The following is a 20,046-nucleotide window of genomic DNA, read 5'->3' as shown; positions in this document are numbered from 1 at the left end:
GGACGTCCCAGAATAACTTTTCCCCTATCCCCAGGATGGGTGATAAGTATTAGTCAGACCCCACCGATCACGAGACTGGGGGTCCTTGAGTCTCCTGAGTAAACAGACTGTCACGCTCGCACGCAGTTCATCTCTATGGGACTGCCGGACGGCTGAATTCCATCTTGCTTTGGCAGTCCTATAGAGTTGAATAGAATTATATAGAGTGTAAATGTGACCGTTGCTCCATTCACTCTTAAATCCTCTGTGCAGCATTCTCGTTAATATTTTCTATGTATCTGATAGCTCACATTACACTTTTCATTTCTCCCATTCCTCCCGTTACTGGACCCCTGTGGTCACACCCTGTCAGGCAGCGGAAAGAGACCGCATACTTGAATCTGCGCTCATGCTGCTGTGATCACAGGACTTTATTAGCTAGCAAGTTCCTTCTACAAGACACAAGGCTAACTCCATTACAGAAATATATAGCTACAAGAAGCAGATCATCATTACTAGGGCAGTGCCGCTTTGTCACCGCAGTGTACTGCGCCTTTTTCGTCAGAGTAGGTTCCACTCAAAGAGGCGACCTTTGCGTGGTGAGTGGGCGTATGCCTTTTGATCAAAATGTACACTAATGCCTCTTGTACAGTATGCAGTATAGGGGGCTGTACACTCTAATATTGCGCTGAGAAGTGAGGTCAATTAGATATAAGCATAGCATTGTGGATGTGCGACCCAGTTCTGTTTTTCTCCCCTTGATACAAGTAGAATATCACTGTCTGTACCTGCAGCTCGCATCAGCAGGGAGAAAGTAAAGCGTAGCAGTAATTTTTGTCTTTTCCTACTGAGCCCTAGACTAAATTTAATGGAGTGTACAGTCTACAAGTGACGGAAGCTAATAAACTTAAAGGGAACCTGTCACCGGGATTTGATGTATAGAGCTGAGGACATAGGTTGCTAGATGGCCGCTAGCACATCCGCAATACCCAGTGTGTATTTCTTCACACATATACATAAATACAATTTTTTTTCGGCATGTGTAACTAATGTCCATACTAATCTTATTGCAATGCTAAAAGACCAGCTTAACTTACAGGTTCTGCGAAGGGAGCTTTGCTGCACACTAGGTTTGAATGAAGCCCCTCGTATTGCCGGCTCTACCAATCGACCGTGCTCCTGGTAGTCACTCCATGCTGCCTAGAAAGAAATAGAAGATAAATATTCTTATAGGGACAAGTGGCTATGTGCTGGTAAATCAGAAGTTAGAGCGGCGGTCATATTTTGGTAATTAGGTCTAATTTACTTACAGGGATACCGGCATCTTCTACTTTACATTGGTGGATAGTTTTACAAAACTAAATCTATTAGTCATTTGTGCAAAGCATAAGACACCAAGACCTCTGTTGAGGTTGGAGCAAGATGACAGCTACTTGGGAGAAGCTTTTTAATTTATTTTTTAACATAATTTGTTGGACAAAAAAGGCATTTTTTACATTTCCTTTTTTTTCCTGCACTTTTTTTTGCATAGAGGGATTTAGATTTTAATTTAAGTATAAATGTCCTGGCATATATCATATCCATGTACTAATGGCAGATAAGCTGTGATTAGGGCATAAGTAAATCAGGCTGACCTGGGGTCCTTCAGTGCACCTGGGGTCCTTCAGTGCACCTTGGGTATCCACCCACATTAGTTATGGGCCTTCACTGCGTCACAGAGGTCCCCAGTGACACAATCATATGGTGGTGGTGGGGGGGTCTCAGAAAGGGAGTCTCCCTTGCACTGATGCAATCAATCTTGAATGCAAAATTCAACAGGTTAACTGGCAGAGCTGGTCTCTGCCGTCAGTGCGGAGCTGTGGCTGTGAATCACAGCCATTGACTGGCTTCTGACCACACAGACACACTCCTACTGATGCGGGTCTGACTGCAGCTCAGGATGAGGAGTATTCTTGTTCTGTGTCCTCAGGTGAATCACTGACTCATTTGGCTGCTAGCCTTCTATACCAGGCATCCTCACACTGCGCCCCTCCAGCTGTTGTAAAACTACAACTCCCACCATGCCCTGCTGTAGGCTGATACCTGTAGGCTGTTCAGGCATGCTGGGAGTTGTAGTTTTGCAAAAGCTGGAGGGCCGCAGTTTGAGGATGCCTGCTCTATACATAGACTGTGTGAGGCTGTATTCAGCCGATCAGTGAGGGGCCCACAAAGCAGCAATGAAGTTTAGCTTATACCATGTCTAGATAGATACATATACATAAAACTATACCTACCGCAGTGCCCCCTAGTGGTGATCCGACAGGAGAATTGTTGTAAGTGCTAGTCAGTGACAGGTCTAAATCCACTGTTGGTGGATCTCCAAGAGGTGGGAGTGAGGAGAGGCTGTGAGACATGTCCATATCTGCCATCGAGAAAAAAACTTCTTCATCTAAATGGGGGAGAAAACTATTTTATATTTACAAGCACTGGCAAACGCTAAATTCTCCGTACATACAGGGGGAGCACCCCGCTCCTTACCATGGCTAGAAGGGGTCTTTGCTGTGTCTGTCTCATAGAAGCTGTGTTCCGCAGATGCCCCCCCGGACAAGTCTTCCTTTCTCAGATACCGTTTCAGCTCCATCTGAAGCCGTAACTCATCCTCTTGTTGCATCGGGCGGCTCTTCCTGTCTTTTCTAGACATGCCCAATCTGTCAGTGGTTTCTGAGAACAGTAAAATGGGCCAAATACACGTCACAAACATAGAAGCAGCTCCATACAGGGGAGAGGCAGTCAGGTCCGAGACAGAAACGACACCGGGGGACAGCTAACAAGCAAAAAAATGCACCGGACCGTGCCTAAGGGCAGACGCAAGACAGTTCTGAAAAAAGTATCTACAAAAATAGTGTGGATAAAAGGGGCAAGAAAAAGGGTCACATTTATACATGGCGTGAACCATTATTTTGGTGCGGAATATGGATGTAAAGTAAATCTCACTTCATTGTGTCCATTTCCCGTATTTGTCTAATCTAGTTCTAGGACGTGTCCCAGCTTCTATGGAAAAACCACGATCAGTGCTGTTTACAATGCCATGGTGGTTCCCTACTGAAGACAGTGGAAGAAAAACTGCAGCAAAAAAGAAGCCACATGATGGATCATGTGATGGACCATGTGATAAGCGCAGTGACATCACCACAGGTCCTTTTCCTCCTGGGCATCAAAGAAGAAGACAGAAGAGAAGTCTGGCTGCGCAAACAAGTGAATGAGGGGAGGTAAAATATTTGTAACCCCTTTATCCCTATTTTACCAAGCATTCTGTATTAAGAATGCTATTATTTTTCCTTATAACCAGGTTATAAGGGAAAATAATAAAATCTACACAACTCAGCTGTGAGAGAAGGCCAGGCCACTACTGCGAGCTGTTCTGAAACAGCTGATCGGCAGGCATCCTGGGTGTCGGACCCCCACCGTCCAGATACTGATGACCTATCCAGAGGAAGTCTCGGAAAACCCCTTTAAGCAACTTTGTACAGACTTATTAAAAATGTCCTAACATTTTGCTCTTGCAGAGTGGTAGTGCTTTACCTAGATGCTGGTGCATCTGACAAATCTATCAGAGCTCATCCTAGGAGGAAAGAGCATACAGGCTGCAGACAGCGAGAAATCAAGCAGGCTGTGTGCATGTGTAAAGAGAAACCAGAGCACCCACAACAGATTCTGCATCACACTCCACAGCATCAGTGACTGTCAGTACAGAGGATAGGAGATTCATGAGCTATACAAATCTGTCTATGAATGAAGCTGTGCTGATACATGAGAGCCAGTGAAGACAGTAGCATCCTGGATGCACAGATTCAGCGTGTATTACTCGAAGGGACACCTCACAAAAGAAAACTCTGAAACTAGGATGAGATTGTTAACTGAATATCAGAGCGTCTGGAAAAGAGATGCCCATAAATGTCAACAGATTTCTGATGCCGACATTGCAGTGATCAGCTGACTGTTAGGTCAGCTCCAATGGAAAAAGGAGCCGTCTTTAAAAGGGTTTCCCAAGATTTTTTTTTTTACTGATGACCTATCCTGTGGCTAAAGGTACTTTCACACTTGTGGCAGAGGATTCCAGCAGGCAGATCCGGCAAAATGTATGCAAACTGATGGCATTTGTCAGACGGATCCGGATGCGGATCCGTCTGACAAATGCATTGAAATGCCAGATCCGTCTCTCTGGTGTCATCAGAAAAAATGGATCCAGTATAAAAAGGTTTGCATTCATTTGAATGGGGCTGAGCTGCTCTAATGCCAAATGATTGATGAACGCGACATCACTGGCATTGGAAAAGCAAAGAGAAGACCGTGGTGCTAACAGTAGCGCCACTGCTTTCTCAAACAGCTGATTGGCGGGGGTCTCGGCTGTTGGACCGCCTCACGTATCTAATACTGATGTCCTATCCTGAGGATAATGCTTGATAAAGACTTGTCCAAGTCGAAACGTTGCATTGTATGCTGCTGATGGAATAAAAACACTATTTTTTAAACAAATTGAAGAGTGCCGCCGCGGATACTTCTACTATTTTGCTCTCCTGAAGATAAGTAAATCAGTTAAAAAAAAAAAATATATATATATATATAAAAAAAAACCTTTAATGCATTCATGCTCAATGGAGAAAATCTGCTTACATAAACCCAAATCACACAGCTATGAATCCCAGGAAAAATAATAATGCTATAAAACCACAGAAAATGTTTATATTAAAAAGGGACAGTAATATAAGAACCGGCTTGCACCATAAAACATTAGCCATTTCTGCACAAATTCATTAAAATTTGTGATGATGCATTTTAGCTGGAAACCCATTAACACGTGATAACAGCCGCCTGAAGCGAACACTGCAGCAGCGGATTAGAGAACGTAAAGATGAACAGATGTTTTTTGGAAGGGTCAATGAAAGGACAGGGCTGGAGGAACGACGTGAGCTTTATCTGGCGAGGTCTGAGCAGACGAGAGGCTTTCTTACCTGGCCCTGCAATGGACGACAGCATGTCCAGAAGAAGGTGAACTTGTCGAGGCGAAAGGAAGACGTGAAAAGAATCCACCCGACCGTCCACATCCAGCTGACGCCAATCAGATGAAGGTAGAAGAAAGAAGAACAGATCAGTATATTCCCCTCTGTTGAAGGCACCATGGAGATTAGTGGGGTGCGAGTATCAGCACCCCTAACACTATCTGCAAGGGATTATCAGTCATTTCCACAAAATAATGTGACTAATGGCTCATTCACACAGTCAGTGTTCGGTCAGTGATTGCCATCAGTGATTTTGAGCCAAAACAAGGTGCGGCTCTAAACACAGAACATGAGCAGATCTTTCCCTAACGCTGGGTTCACACCTAGGCGTTTCTCAAACGCGCGTTTCTATGCGCGTTTTTGTGGCGCGTTTTTATGCGCGTTTTTTTAAATAGTGAACGCGCGTTTGACGCGCGTTTGGGTGATTGACAGCAGTGTTGTCCAAAGAGTCTATGGCCCAAACGCGCGTCAAACGCGCCAAAAAAAGCTCCTGTACTTGTTTGAGCGTCGGGCGTTTTACAGCGCGATCGTACGCGCTGTAAAACGCCCAGGTGTGAACCATTCCCATAGGGAATCATTGGTTTCTCTGTGTTGAGCGTTTTACAGCGCGTAGGAACGCGCTGTAAAACGCTCAGGTGTGAACCCAGCGTTATACCTTATGTCTGTGGAGGCTCCAATCCTGGTCTTGGCTCACAATCACTGATGGAAATCTCTGACCAAACACTGACGTGTGAATTAGGCTACTTACACACTCGCGTTTTGTGCGGATCCGTCTTGTATCTGCACAGACGGATCCGCATGAATAATGCAAACGCTTGTATTCGTTAACAGATCCGTTTGCATTATTCATAAAAAATAAAAATAAAGTCTAAGTCAAAAGTCAATGGGGGACGGATCCATTTTCAAATTGCACCATATTGTGTCAGTGAAAAACGTTTTACTATGCGGAGCCTGACGGTCACCAAAATGCTGCAAGCTGCATTTTAGTGACCGTCTAAAAAACGCAGCCATAATGAGGCATTCTGAGCCGATCCTTATCCATTCAGAATGCATTGGGGGTGAACTGATCCGTTCTGGGCCACTTGTGAGAGCCTTGAAACGGATCTCACAAGCGGACCCAGAAACGCCAGTGTGAAAGTAGCCTAAGGCTTAAATCATAAGGTTATTTCTATCACAGTCAAGTATGGTAAATTCACAGACTATGTGAACCAAGGAACCTTGGTGAGGCAGCCATCGCATTCAAGAGGAGAATGAATGGAGAAGTGGCCACATGTGTGTGATGGTTCACCAGAAAGTGAGTTATAGAAACAAAAGAGCAGACATGTTCAAATGCTTCCAGAACTCCCATACAAATGAATGGTGACAGCCCCACACATGCGCAGTCATCTCTCCATCTCTACAGTCCGTTTTTATCAGGCAAGTTGGGGGGCCCTGACCTCCACATAGGTGCGGGTCCCAAAGGAGGGACATGCATCTATCAGGCAGCAGACTCCACTCTTGGGACATGTTCAGACAGATTTTCAACATGGACTTTGGTACGAATATTATACAGAATTCTGGTTGAAAACATCTGAACCGACAAGACTATTCTGGAGTCTGTTTTTGCACAGAAAATGCGTCTGGTAGCCACGTGTGTATTAACCCACTGAACACGGCGAAACGGTGTGTGGATCTGCGACAGACGTCCAAGGCTCAACTCAGGATTGTCTTTGAAATCATCGACTGGTTTTTCAGCTTGAAAAATCAGCCACCTGAACATGAGTGTGGATTGCACATAACGCACTGCAAACCCACACCAAATTACAGTACACAAGGATGAGGTCATGAAACCGTCATCCACATTCAATGGAAAGGTTCTGAGCAAAGAAAAAATATATATAAAAAATAAATAAATTTAGCATTCTGCAGGTTGTCAAATCTGGAGCATGCTCTAACGGCTGTGGAGATGGAGTGAGTTTTGCCCGTGGATTTTGCAGTAGCCCGCAGTGGATTTATTTGGCCGTGGTCTGGCAAACAGACTCTGGATCGGTTCCTTTTTGCAGCTCCTACGCTTTTCTTTGTCTATCCGTTTCGTGTGTCACTGACCTTTGCCCCCGGAAGGACTTCATTCTGTTTCAGGATTAGCCCCAGCTCAATTTTACCGACTAGCGTGGCGATCTGTACTGGGTCAGAGGGGGTGACTTCGGTTACGCTCCTTGTGAACTGTGGGTGGGGTTCAAACACTGGTTTGGGGTTCCAGCTCGGAGACAGTTTTGGCTCAGTTTCCTGAAAGACAGCGATAGATATCACAGGTCACTGATTGCACCTCATTGATTACCACCAATATCACAGAATATCACTCCCATCAGCCTCTGGGCCTCAGGAACACATTTTCCTGCACTTGGGAGGTTGAAGGACAAACGTTAGGTCCTCCTGGTCCTATTCTAGGATACAGAACCTGTTACCAAACTACAGCTTCTAGCATGTCCCACAGGCCTGATGGGAGCTGTAGTTTTGCGACACCTGAACAACTACAAATTGGAGACCACTGACCGAGGACACGGCAGAAGTCACACTAATCAAAATGAAAGAAAAATAGGATATGAAGTTGCTTTTGACATATGCAGGTAATGGAGGGGGGGTCCCCCTGATCGACAGCCTCTCTAATAGACAGAGAAAAGGGTCTGTGTATTACAGGGAGAGCCTATTTAAGGGGTGTTGGCATATTAAAAGTGATAGCAAATCAAAAGTAATAGCAAGCAAAAGTGATGTGATGTACTAGTGTACATCACATCACTATCATCAGTGCAGGTCCAACCTCTGGGACCCCCACCTATCCCCAGACTGAAGATGCCCCAGCCCTGATTTGACGTGCAGCCCCTTCTAAGCTTTATCCGCAGAGTTTCACCCCGGCCACCCAGCTGTGCAGGGAACTAATGATGGCGCACTTCTCTCTCCTGCTTCTTGGGATCAAAACTTTTGATACGTACCCAAGACATATCAAAAGTTTTATGAAAACTCAGTGACCTTTCAAAGGGCTAGTCCATTCTGGACATTTATAGCATATCCACAGGATATGCCATACATGTCCGATAGGTGCCCATCTCTAGAATAGTGCCCCTTCTCATGCTGCTGTGGATGGAGAGGTGGCCACACAAGTGCAGATCTCCCCATTCACTACTATGGGAGTAAATAAGGAACTCGGCTGTTTTCATAAGTGCATTCAGATACAGAAAACAACAAGCCCATTACCACGTGCAAAGTAGAAGAAACAGGTGAGGATCTTGCAGATGCCGAGAACTCGTCCCAGAAGAAGGAGACTCCGCTCAGTTCAAGAACTTTATGAGCAAAGGCAGAAGGTCTGTGGACATTGATACCGGACTGCTCGTCCACAGTCTCATCGGAATACACAGTCCTGTAAGTAGATGACAGCGTGAGCGAGGCCACCTACCTGCACATCAGATCACACACGTCCACACACGGATCTTACCTGCTGATTCTAATTTCAAGGGCGCACCCAGTTTTACAGTTGTCAGGGATGTTCTCTATTCTAAATACAGTGTCGATAAAAGTGACTCGGACCCGTCGCAGGACTGAAACATAGCAAGGAAATTGTGCAACTATTAAAATGCATTCAGATTGCTCAACGTGCGGCAAATACATTTCCATCCCTCGCCATTTTTAAGAACTCTGGTTGCTGTCAGTGCATGGGAATACCTACAGAGTAGGGGTGGGCGGTATAGGCGATATGCGATATGAATTTGGGCCACGATATGGATTTTCGCCATATCGCCTATGTCGCCGGACCGCGATATGATCGCGCGCACCATGTTCTCCTGAGCCGGCCGGCACAGCGGAGGGAGGAGGAAGGAGGAGGGGGGAGGAGGATGGAGGAGGATAGAGTCCCTCCCTCCCCACTGTGCGCGGCTGCCGCTGAACACCAATGAGGACAGAGTAGGAGGAGGAGGGGAGGGACTGTGGCCACTGCGCCACCAATGAATGTGCCGGCCATATCCCACAGGGTCCCCCTCCTCCCCCCCATCATTGGTGGCAGTTTGCAGTTCCGATCGGAGCCCCAGGAGTGTAATGCTGGGGCTCCGATCGGTTACCATGGCAGCCAGGAGTCACGCTACTGAAGTCCTGGCTGCCATGGTATGTTAGTGAGCAGAGAGGAGCGCATTATACTCACGTGCGCTGTGGCCGGCGGTTGCTCCTTCTTCTGTCTGTGCGGCGGATTGCTAATGCTTACAGCATTAGCAATGCGCCGCACAGACCTATGAGAAGGAGCGACCGGCGGCCACAGCGCACGTGAGTATAATGCGCTGCTCTCTGCTCACCAACATACCATGGCAGCCAGGACTTCAGTAGCGTGACTCCTGGCTGCCATGGTAACCGATCGGAGCCCCAGCATTACACTGCTGGGGCTCCGATCGGAACTGCAAACTGCCACCAATGATGGGGGGGAGGAGGGGGACCCTGTGGCCACTGCCACCAATGATTAATACTGGGGAGGGAGGGGGGGTTTGCGTTACCAGAGGGGACATATCAGAGGCTGGGGGACATATCAGAGGCTGGGGGAGAAAAATCAGAGGCTGGGGGAGAAGATCAGAGGCTGGGGGAGCACATGAGAGGCTGGCGCCATGGTCAGCTCCCTGCTGTTGTGTGCACTATGCACAGGGCAGCAGGGAGAGTGTAAAGTCCTATTCACCCTAATAGAGCTCTATTAGGGTGAATATGACAAGGGTTCTAGCCCTTAAGGAGGCCAATAGTTAATAAAAAGTAAAAAATAAAAATAAATTTAAACACCCCCCCCAATATAGAAAATAATATATCGCAATATATATCGCATATCGCACATGCTTAAAATTATATTGCAATATAGATTTTAGGCCATATCGCCCACCCCTACTACAGAGGTTGAAAACATGTGCAGCCTTACAGACTGGGTCATACAGACAATCCCATTCAATTCACCCTGTTACAGGGTTTGTCTGGGATTTTGATACTGACGCCCTATTCTCAGGATAAGCCATCAATATCAGATAAGTGGGGGTCTGACACCCTGCAACCCCTCCCCCCCCCATCAGCTGTTATCTTGCTACTCCAGCGCCGGATCTACACCGCTCTGTCCATTGCGCAGTGAGCGGAGCTGGTATCTGCAGCCCTGCTCCCATTCACTCCAGTGGGGTTGGGTGTCAGACGCTTGCTGAACTGATATTGATGGCCTATCCTCAGGATATCAAAATCATGGACAACCCCTTTAATGCATATGGTGCCATGGGAGGGGTGCTCCTGCTCAGGATGTCCATCTATGAGCCAAAATAGAGAGCAGCTCCCGGTTTGGTGGACCCTGCCCATCAATGTATTACGTGCCGATCCACAAAGATTAGAAAAACTGGCGAGACAACCCTTAGATGCTTCTCCTCAGCTGAAGATTTGCTACAATTGTACCTAGTCTGAGCAGAGAAGATCACCAGCAAACTGTATTAAAGGGGTTCTGCAGTTTGTTTAAACTGATTATCTATCCTCTGGATAGATCATCAGCATCTGATCGGTGGGGGTCCGACCCCCGGGACCCCCGCCGATCAGCTGTTTGAGATTGCAGCGGCGCTCCAGGAGCGCCGCGGCCTTCTCACTGTTTACCGCAGGCCCAGTGACGTCACGACTAGTATCAATTGTCCTAGGCAGGGCTAAGCTCTGTTCACTTGAATGGAGGATAGATCATCAGTTTAAAGGGGTTAAACCCGGACATACCCTTATTTTCACACCGGCAGCCCCCCTGAGCCTAGCATCGGAGCATCTCATGCTCTGATGCGCTCCCGTGCCCTGCGCTAGATCGCGCAGGGCACGGGCTCTTTTGTTTTCAATAACACACTGCCGGGCGGTAACTTCCGCCCAGCGGTGTGTTCGGTGACGTCACCGGCTCTGAGGGGCGGGCTTTAGCTCTGCCCTAGCCGTTTTACTGGCTAGGGCAGAGCCAAATCCCGCCCATCAGTGCCGGTGACGTCACCGGGGTTCCTGTCAGCCCCATGGAGAGCCCCGGTACGTCACCGGAACTCAGAAAAATGCCTTTGCCCTGTGCAATTTAGCGCAGGGCAAAGGAGAGCATCGGAGCATGAACTGCTCCGATGCTCATGTCAGGGGGGCTGCCTGGGTGAGAATGGAGGTATATCCAGGTTCAGCTCTGAACCTGGACAACCCCTTTAATAGTTTGCTGCAATGTGTCAGTGCAGGTAAAGAAATATCAGTGCAATACAGACAGTTGAACTCACAGAGGATAGCCCATACTAGATACAATTGTGACAAGCCCTGAGCTATGAAATATATTAGATCTTCAATCTCTGGATGTAAGCAAGAATGTTTCCATTCACTGACAAAAAGCAGAGACCTTAAAGGGAGAAGTAGAAACACAAGGAAGATATTTGTAACAAACTGCTTATCTCCAAAAGCAATTTTCAGCCTCTGCTCCCCGATGTCTCACCTGTTTCTATTGTTTCTGCAAACTTCTCCAACCCCTCAAAAGGCTGAGAGGATTCCTGGTCATCGGTCAGCTTCTGGCTCAGACACTCCCGGGCCAGCTGCATGCTGCTGGTCATAAAGCTTGACCAATACATCGGCTCAGAGGCAGAACCTGCGCAGGAAAACCAAGATATCAGAAAAGCGTCACCTGCTCAGGACGACAGCATTGATCGCGACGTGCGATCTAACGCGAGAAGAGCTGAGGACCGGCGACATCCTGCGACTTTTACATACGTGGTCGAGGTCTCGGCCTGAACACCATCTCCAGACCCTTCACCTCTAGCGCACAGTTATCTTGTAGTAAGGACCCCCAAGGCACCGACAGGGAGATGGTCTGTATGAAGCCTTCCGTGACTTCCAGGGGGGCATCCGCGGACTCCATGATTTCATTAAGGCTCTGAAAATGGGAGACACAAGTGCAAGAGGTAATTCATCACATCAAAAGACGGATATTAGGCGACAACCAGACGCCTCCAGCGGTGGCTCATCACCCCTAAGAATAAAAGGGATCATGCAGCTGAAATCCAACATGCCCGATCCTTATGTCATCTGCCACCTGGAGGCATACACATTCGGTGGATTGCTAGTCTGGTCACAGTCGCCAGATCCGGTGAATGAGCCCGTGTAAGGACAATCGCTCCGTTATCAGCCTGAGCCGATCTCTCTGCATTTATCCACTTGACACAATTGTGCATTTTCCAAAGATGAATTGCATCTGTGATTTCTCCCCATCGCTCAGCACAACGAGGCCAATGCTGTCATCTGAAAGCTATTTTAGGCTTCTCTGCAGATGTCGTCCGTCTCCCAAGGTGCAGATACCAAAGCATGAACACGCAGTTCTGCATCATCAGAAGGAAAGGGGCTTAAAACGAAAGGGGTTCCTGGGGAGAAGGACCGCTCTGTACTGATCTCAAGGACTGCAGCAGTTGGTGGATGAAGGGTAGACCCTGTGCACATAACTCATGTCCTTGGATGTGGATGTGTGACCTAAAGGGCTCTTTTACACGGGCGGGTAATCCGCTGCGTGAAAGAGAGCCAAGCCCCGTTCCGGACGGCAGAGACACGGAGCATTAACATGATTGATAATGCTCCCTGCCTCTCTGCGACCTTTTTACTACAAAATCACAGTGAATTCTGAAGGGTGGGGGTCCTTTGTTCACGATCCCATGTTTGGACCCGAGAACGTCTCTTGCTCTGGAGGACCTGTCCTGTCCTGCATTATACAAACAATCCATTAACGTGAGCGGGTACGGAGCAAAGCTTCATTTCCCCTGTGGTAGAGCTGCAAGATAAACTGAACACTTAGGTGTCGCTCACATCTCCGGCAGACAACAGCTTGCCGGATTTCGCCGGATTCTACAGTTCACTGCTGGATCTTCATGGACTGTAATAAGATCTGGCATAAATGTCGGGTTTTCGGCCAGACAGCGGGAAATACAGCTCCCACATGCACACCCCGAAAGGGCCTTAGAGCGCCTTCGCACACTGCTGGATCCGACCGCTGGGGAGGGGGGGCACTGTATTGCAGAAAATATTTAGCGAATCAAAATCCATTCCGTTCCTTTGAATGGGGTCGCCGTGGCCTCAGGCACATGGACGTCTAAGCCCCGTTCTAGTAAATAGCTAAAAATTTTCAGCAACAAAATCTGCCGTGTATGAAAGTGCCCGTAGGGCTCATGCACACGAACGTGTGCCGCTCGTTACGTGCACAGGAACCATCCGTGTGGCTACCGCAGACGGATGCAGACCCATTTAAGTTGAATTCGTCCTCACTGCAAGAAAATAGAACATGCGGTGCACAAACAGCCTGCAGGCCGCAATACATGATCATTCGTGTGCATGGGCCTTTACCGTCAGGTTCCCCCCGGGGGTCACTATGCTTTGGCCAGTCTCTACTTCAGTGATTTAATCAGTGGGAGCATCAACGGGTGGTCCAGCCGATCAGCAGATTGGTGTAGCTGTGAGCATGGAGGTTGGTGCAGAAGCTACACAGCACCATCAACATTGTAGTGTAGGGATCTCCCTACTACAGTGCTGCTCCCCTTTAATGGGGGTCCGCAGGGTCAGCCCCTCACCTATACCCATCTATAGGGAACCCTTACCCATTGCTTGATACATCGTAACTTCCTATAAAACAGAGATTTTACTTTCCAGCCTAGAATAGATCCCTATATAATCCATTATTAATCATCCGGCTGACCGCATCCACTTCTGAAGGGCCATCATCACACCGAGCACTTAGCATTAACCCTCTGCAGTACACGGCGCAGCAACGTCCAGACACCGCAGGCAGCTGAGCGTCACAGATACATATGTCTTACAAACAAGCATATACGCGGGGGGCATGGTTACCCCTTCACTGGAAATCTAGGAAATCAATCCCAACTAATGCAAAAGAAGAGTCTGAGTCGCCCCAGCAGCCAATCAGGTTGTAGCTTTCAGATTCCAAATGAATTCGAAAATTTTTAAGTTTCCCTCAGAGATGATAAAAAAAAGCCAGTGAGCCCCCCTCCTCTACAGAGGCTGCCGCGGCATGCTGGGCGTTGTAGTTTTGATGCAGCTCATAAACAACAGGTTGGAGACCACCTGTAGTCGACGCTATAAGCCAGGACGCTCTACAGACCCTCACTCACAGCCCTGGTATAGACTGGACAGCCTACAGCTAATAGGGCATGCTGGGAGTTGTAGTTTTGCAACAGCTGAAGGGGAGCAGGTTGAGCATCCCTGACCTAGAATACTGACACTGGTGGATAAACTAGGTTGATTACCAGTAGGAGACTGGGAGTACTGGAGACCGTGCAGCTCTGGCCTCAGCAGAAAGTTTTTGCAACCAATGATCAACAAGATCACGTGATCCTGGAGAAGCACCAAATCAAGGGTTAAAGTCCGGATGTAGTAGGGACAGGAATGACCTCGCTCCTCTGTGGACGAGTTAAAGGGATATACACTGATCAGCCATAATATTAAAACCACCTACCTCCCCCCCCAAACAGCTCAGACCAGTCGAGGCAGGGTCTCCAGAAGACATGAGCAGCAGATCATTTAAAGGAGCTGCCCCACAAAGCACACTTATTGCCCGGCAGCACCCTGCCGATCACGAGAATGGGGGTTCACATTCCCCCATATGGTCACACATGTCCTCGGCTGCTCCATTCTCTATGGGGATAGGGGAGCTCCATATTCGGCTGTCTCCGGCAGTCCTATGGAGAATGAATGGAGCGGCTGCATGATGACCTGCTGCTCCGTTAGGATGGGCAAAACAGGACCCCCCCCTTTCTTGGAATAGACGGGGGTCCCAGGACCTCCGTCAATCAGTTAGTAGGGAATAACTTGTGACGACTGGAATACACCGGTATTATATATAGCCCCTATTCTCTTACAGCAAGCAGAGATCTTGAAAACAGTAATAAACTGAAGCTAAAAGCTACTGCACATAAAGCGGAGAGCTCCAGACATACCCATTTATCCAGGGGCACCTGGGACAGGGTGCCCGTGCCTTGGTACAAGTCCAGGGTGAGCTGCTCCAGGCTGAGCTTCTCCTGCAGGAAGTGGCCCAGGTATCTCTGGAGCAGGTACCTGCAGGCCCTCTTCTTGATGGACTCTGAGAAGGGCCACGGCATGGCGGCCACAGGGGAGAGGCTCTGGGGGCCCCAAGCTAGTTATACCATCAGGCTGTCAAGAGTCATTCGTCCAAGCAGTGTCAGTCAGTAGAGGTCACATGGGGTATGGCAATGAACCAATCAGGCAGTGATCCGGGGGTCACGATGACGACCAATTGGGGGGGGGGCTATAATCTGCAGTACAATCACATGCAACCAATGACACAGACACAATCTGCCATGCAATCAGCAACACAACCTGGTAAGATGCAGGACACTAGTGTGCGATTACACACAAGACAACGACTGGGAATCAGCAACAACCACAACCAACCGACAACCAGGTACAACCAACCGACAACCAGGTACAACCACACAGACCGTGGCCCCTCAGTGAGTGTCACTCAGCCATCCTCAGTCTATGACACAGCGATACATGGAGTCGCCGCTGTCCTGTCAGTCTCTGGCGAGCACTCAGGGCCCCTGGAGCTGCCGGGCCCCTCGTCAGACACGTCCGGATCTCCCCCGGCTCAGCTCGTTGTGGTCTCTAGACATAAACAATGACGTCAGGTCACGTGACAGGAAGTCGCTTATCCGACGCCGAGCGCCATCGCAGTCCAGGGCACCTGCAGCGGCTGAAGTCCCCGCTGTTGTACAGTGTTTATTAGGCGGCGCTCACGAGTCACAATGCGGAGTGGAACCAATGAGTCTGATAGTGGAGCCATTCTGTGTAAGATTTTTTGCCAGCGATTCAATGGAAAATGATCTACGGGAAAATGGCCGCCCGTACAGAACATTAGACGAGGGAGTGGGGGACAATAATTTCTGTGGTGTTTTTTTCTTTTCGTTAGATATAGGAAGTGACGTCATGTGTAACGTATCACATTACAGGAAGTGCCCTGAATTGTACGCAGTTGACAGAACTGAGCAGGTGAGTGGCTCCGGTGCAGCCGAGGTTTTCTGCTCGTACAGAAGAGATGGACCTAACTCAGTGTCCTCATCTTGTGTTTGTGACTGGCTGAGGATGGGACTTGGCCTCCATTTCTTTCTAAAGCAACACTGAATTATCCCTGTTACTCATAGCAACCAATCAGAGTTCAGCTTTCAATATCCAGGCTCCCCTTGGGAAATGTTAGCTGAATTCTGATTGGACACATGCAGTTTTTGGTTCCAGTGCACACGCCACTATAGTCTGTTCAGATCTAGACAGACCTGCACTTCAGGGATTCTGGAGCCTGACCCTCTAGACCAGGGATGCTAAACCTGCGGCCCCCCAGCTGTTGCAAAACTACAACTCCCAGTATGCCTTAATAGTTGTAGGCTGTCCAGGCATGCTGGGAGTTATAGTTTTGCAACAGCTGGAGGGCCACAGGTTGGGCATACCTACTGTAGAGATACATATAGCTGCTCCATTCAAGTGGGGAATCATAGGCTCTGTGATTGGTGGGGGTCCCAGCAGTCAGACCCCCACCAGATACTTATCCCCTATTCTGTGGATGAGGACACCCCCTTTGAGAGACTTAAAACTGCTCAGAAGAGATATCTTTTCCTCTCTTACGCTTAGGTTACAGAGGTTGTCAGAGGCAGCCCCTTTCCCAACATGTCCACCAGGGCAATCAGCCGATCACCCCAGGCACGCTCATGGCACCCGCAGCAAACAGGGGAAGCCACAGCTAGAAAGGCACTCCCATCACAATGTGGTATGACATGGCGGCCGTTCCTACGAATGGATGTCAGTGTAATGACAGGACAGGAGCCACGTGTGCAAATCACTGCAAATGTTGTTGCTCATAGAGGGGGATCCTAAGTGCCCCTCCATGATGCTCATGTGCCCTAATTGTGCAGGTTCCTGCTAAGTCAACTTGCCTGGTCCTGTCAATCAAGGATGAGAGGGAGGGGCTGGCAGAGGAAACAGGAACAATGGTGCAGTGAGAGGCTTGAGCCCGCCCTTGTGCACGTAAGGTTGTCTCATCATGGACAGTGGGACCCACACCTATATCGAGAACGGAGCCCCGCAAGCTGGTGGCTGGAGGACTCCAAGCTGACTCCCCATAGAAGTGAATGGGAGCGTACTGCTCATGCGCGGCCTCCGCTCCCATTCATTTCTATGGGGCCGACGGAAATAGCCGAGCCAGCACTTGGCTATTTTCGCAGGCCCCATAGAAAATGAATTGAGGGCGGCTGCGCAGGCTCCTTCACTTGCGGGGCTCTGCTGGGACCTGCACCTATCAGACAATGGGGGCATATCCTAGCTATATGCCCCTATTGTCCATGAAGAGACAACCCCTTTAAAGGGGTTTTGCCATCACAGACAATGGGGGCATATCGCTAGGACAGGGATGGCCAACCTGCGGCTCTCCAGCTGTTGCAAAACTACAACTCCCAGCATGCCCAGACTGCCTACAGCTATCAGCCTACAGCAGGGCATAGTGGGAATTGTAGTTTTACAACAGCTGGAGAGCTGCAAGTTAGCCATCCCTGCGCTAGGATATGCCCCCATTGTCTGATAGGTGTGGGTCCCAGAGGTGGTAGAACGGCGCAGGGAAAGTAGAAGAGGGCGTAGCTGCCCTTGATTCATTTCTACGGGGCCGCCGAAAATAGTCGAGCGCTGGCTTGGCTGTTTCCGTCTGCCCCATAGAAATGAAGGGGAGCAGGGGCCGCACATACGCGGTGCGCTCCGATTCACTTGTATGGGAGTAGCAGGGAGCAGCGCTTGGTGGTGGCTGGACCCTGGGAAACCTGGGGTCCTCGAGCCACAACTCTCCCTGCTCCATTGTCCCACCTCTGGGACCTGCACCTATCACACAATGGGGGCATATCCTAGCAATATGCCCCCATTGTCTGTGATGGGAATACCCCTTTAACTGCTCAATTGTATATGGATTAAAAGCACTTTTCTTGAGAATGAAGCTACGGATCACTAAGTGAAAGGTGTCATCACATTCAGCTGAGCTCAGCCTACAAGGCACGGTGTCTGGTGCAACGGGGACTTTCCTGATGACACTCCCTAGTCCCTTTAAAAGGGTATTCTGGTAATAATGCTTTTTCGGCAAGTTCCTGCAGAAGATTCATACTTACCTGCTCCCCGCCGCTTCGGTCCTCTCCCCCCACTGTCTCCAACTTCTGGTTCCCACACCTTTCACATCAGGCTGGCCATGGTCAAATGTACCGCTCCAGCCTGGCTTCAGCAGTGCTGCTTGTGGCCACATCATCACTGAAGCCGGTCGTTGGCTGGATCGGTACATGTAACTGTGCCCATGCAGTGCCAGTGAAAAACAGTGTAGGGAGCAGAAGATGGCACGGACCCCTCTCTAAGCTTCACATCCATAGACTGGGAGCCACTGCCGGTTTATCTCACTCCCCACAACTGTTTATCCCCATTTTACATCTTCTCCCTGCAGAAAATGGAAGTAGACTATAATCCTGTGGAGCTGCCGATCAACACCGTCTATGACAGTGATTCCGATCTGCGAGATATGGAGGGGACAGACGTGAAGGACATGAGGCTGGAAGCCGAAGCCGTGGTAAATGACGTCCTGTTCGCCGTCACCAACATGTTTGTCTCCAAGACTTTACCGTGCGCGGTGGACATGGCCTACATCAACGTGGAGATAAAGGAGGGCGCCAAGTACTGCCTGGAGCTCACCGACGCCGGCCTGAGGGTGAGGCAGGACTCCTGCTGTGGTTTATTAGGGAATTGTCTGTTTTAGATGGTGCTGTTCACGTGCCTTTTTTTTTTTTTTTTCTGCGGCCATCAAATAATAAGACACTATGGGGAACATTATTACTGCCGGGGGTCACTATGGGGGACATTATTACTGCCGGGGGGAAAAAAAATGCCAATGAAATTGTTGAATTTTTAACGGCCATTAAGGACGGACAGAAAATGGATGCACAAATGGTTGAAAAATGGCAATGAAAAACTGACGTCGTGTCTGTTTTTAACTGCAGTTTTTTTCCATGTGTGCATGTAGCCTAAGTCTCCCTGGATGTTCATGGGGTCCACGACATCCTCCTGCAGATCTAGCAGAGCCGGGGAGGCACTAATGTAGGCATAGTCTCATGTTTGCACTATCTATATTGTCTCTTCCATGCCTCGTCTTTTGCAGTTTTCACTCCTCACATTTCCTCTCGGTTCCTCCTCCTCAGGTGGTGGGCTTCGCGTTTGACCAGGTTGATGAAAGCTGTCGCAGCCAGTACCACGAGACCATCTACTCCTTGCTGGACTCTCTTAGTCCTGGCTACCGGGAGGCCTTTGGGAACGCGCTGCTGCGGAGGCTAGAGGAGCTGAAAAGCGATGGACAGTCCTGATCAGTGGTTGTGCAGATACTGAGCCGTTCATGCAGGATTTTGATTTTATTATTTTTAAGCCCCTTCTATCTTTTTATTCACCTCTGCCCCCCCCCCCCCCCAGCAAACAGTATTTTAACAAAGAGTTAATTGCTTGCCATATAGATCCTCCATGCTGTGGTCACGCTCCCTAATGGGCAAATTCGCAAATTGTAATTTCTTAACCACAGTTGTCTAATCGAGCGTCCGCCTCTCACAATAGGGTGGGAATACCGGACAGTGGCCTGCACCGATACAGGGTAGCAAGCCCTCAGCTGTGCCAAAGTAGAGCTAAGCCAGGAAAGGGTTTGCTTATATTCACACGCTGCAGATTTGTGGCAGAGATATCTGCAGTTGTCTCATTCATCTGAATGGAGATTGCTAAAATATCCCCCTTAAGATGGGGATGCAGAAATTTCTGCATCAAGTGTGAATGCAACCTTAAAACGGCTGAATATACAAAAGATTATTTCCATTTACTGACAGCAAGCATGGATATTAGAAAAAGTGAAAAAATGAAACCAAGAACTCTGCCATAACACGGTCACTTTAAGCAATGGTAAGGTACCTATAAAGTGTTAAACTGGTGGGTGTTAGGAGCC

At 48.7% G+C, this 20,046-nt stretch overlaps 2 protein-coding genes across 3 annotated transcripts in view; one reads left to right on the top strand and one right to left on the bottom strand.

The window, feature by feature from the left end:
* ATG2B (autophagy related 2B) overlaps positions 1–15,138 on the bottom strand; it is a 72,834-nt gene extending 57,696 nt beyond the window's left edge. For both annotated transcript variants that reach the window (XM_044272286.1, XM_044272288.1), the window contains exons 1-10: positions 14,975–15,138; positions 11,751–11,913; positions 11,479–11,628; positions 8,488–8,590; positions 8,250–8,412; positions 7,104–7,283; positions 4,971–5,067; positions 2,497–2,679; positions 2,253–2,407; positions 1,077–1,179 (exon numbers count right to left, since the gene is read on the bottom strand). In XM_044272286.1, coding sequence (XP_044128221.1) covers positions 1,077–1,179; positions 2,253–2,407; positions 2,497–2,679; positions 4,971–5,067; positions 7,104–7,283; positions 8,250–8,412; positions 8,488–8,590; positions 11,479–11,628; positions 11,751–11,913; positions 14,975–15,136 — 1,459 coding nt within the window. In that variant the 5' untranslated portion in view covers positions 15,137–15,138. The remainder of the gene's footprint in view (positions 1–1,076; positions 1,180–2,252; positions 2,408–2,496; positions 2,680–4,970; positions 5,068–7,103; positions 7,284–8,249; positions 8,413–8,487; positions 8,591–11,478; positions 11,629–11,750; positions 11,914–14,974) is intronic.
* Positions 15,139–15,671: 533 nt separating this feature from the next.
* LOC122921948 (GSK3B interacting protein) lies at positions 15,672–19,527 on the top strand. Its single transcript, XM_044272289.1, has 4 exons — positions 15,672–15,845; positions 15,967–16,046; positions 18,517–18,777; positions 19,265–19,527. The coding sequence occupies exons 1-4, from the start codon at positions 15,803–15,805 to the stop codon at positions 19,424–19,426; spliced, it is 546 nt and encodes a 181-aa protein (XP_044128224.1). The 5' UTR covers positions 15,672–15,802; the 3' UTR covers positions 19,427–19,527.
* Positions 19,528–20,046: the final 519 nt, after the last annotated feature.

The sequence above is a fragment of the Bufo gargarizans genome, chromosome 11 (assembly GCF_014858855.1).
Source record: "Bufo gargarizans isolate SCDJY-AF-19 chromosome 11, ASM1485885v1, whole genome shotgun sequence".
Lineage (NCBI taxonomy): Eukaryota > Metazoa > Chordata > Amphibia > Anura > Bufonidae > Bufo > Bufo gargarizans.
This window is presented reverse-complemented; position numbering and strand designations above follow the sequence as displayed.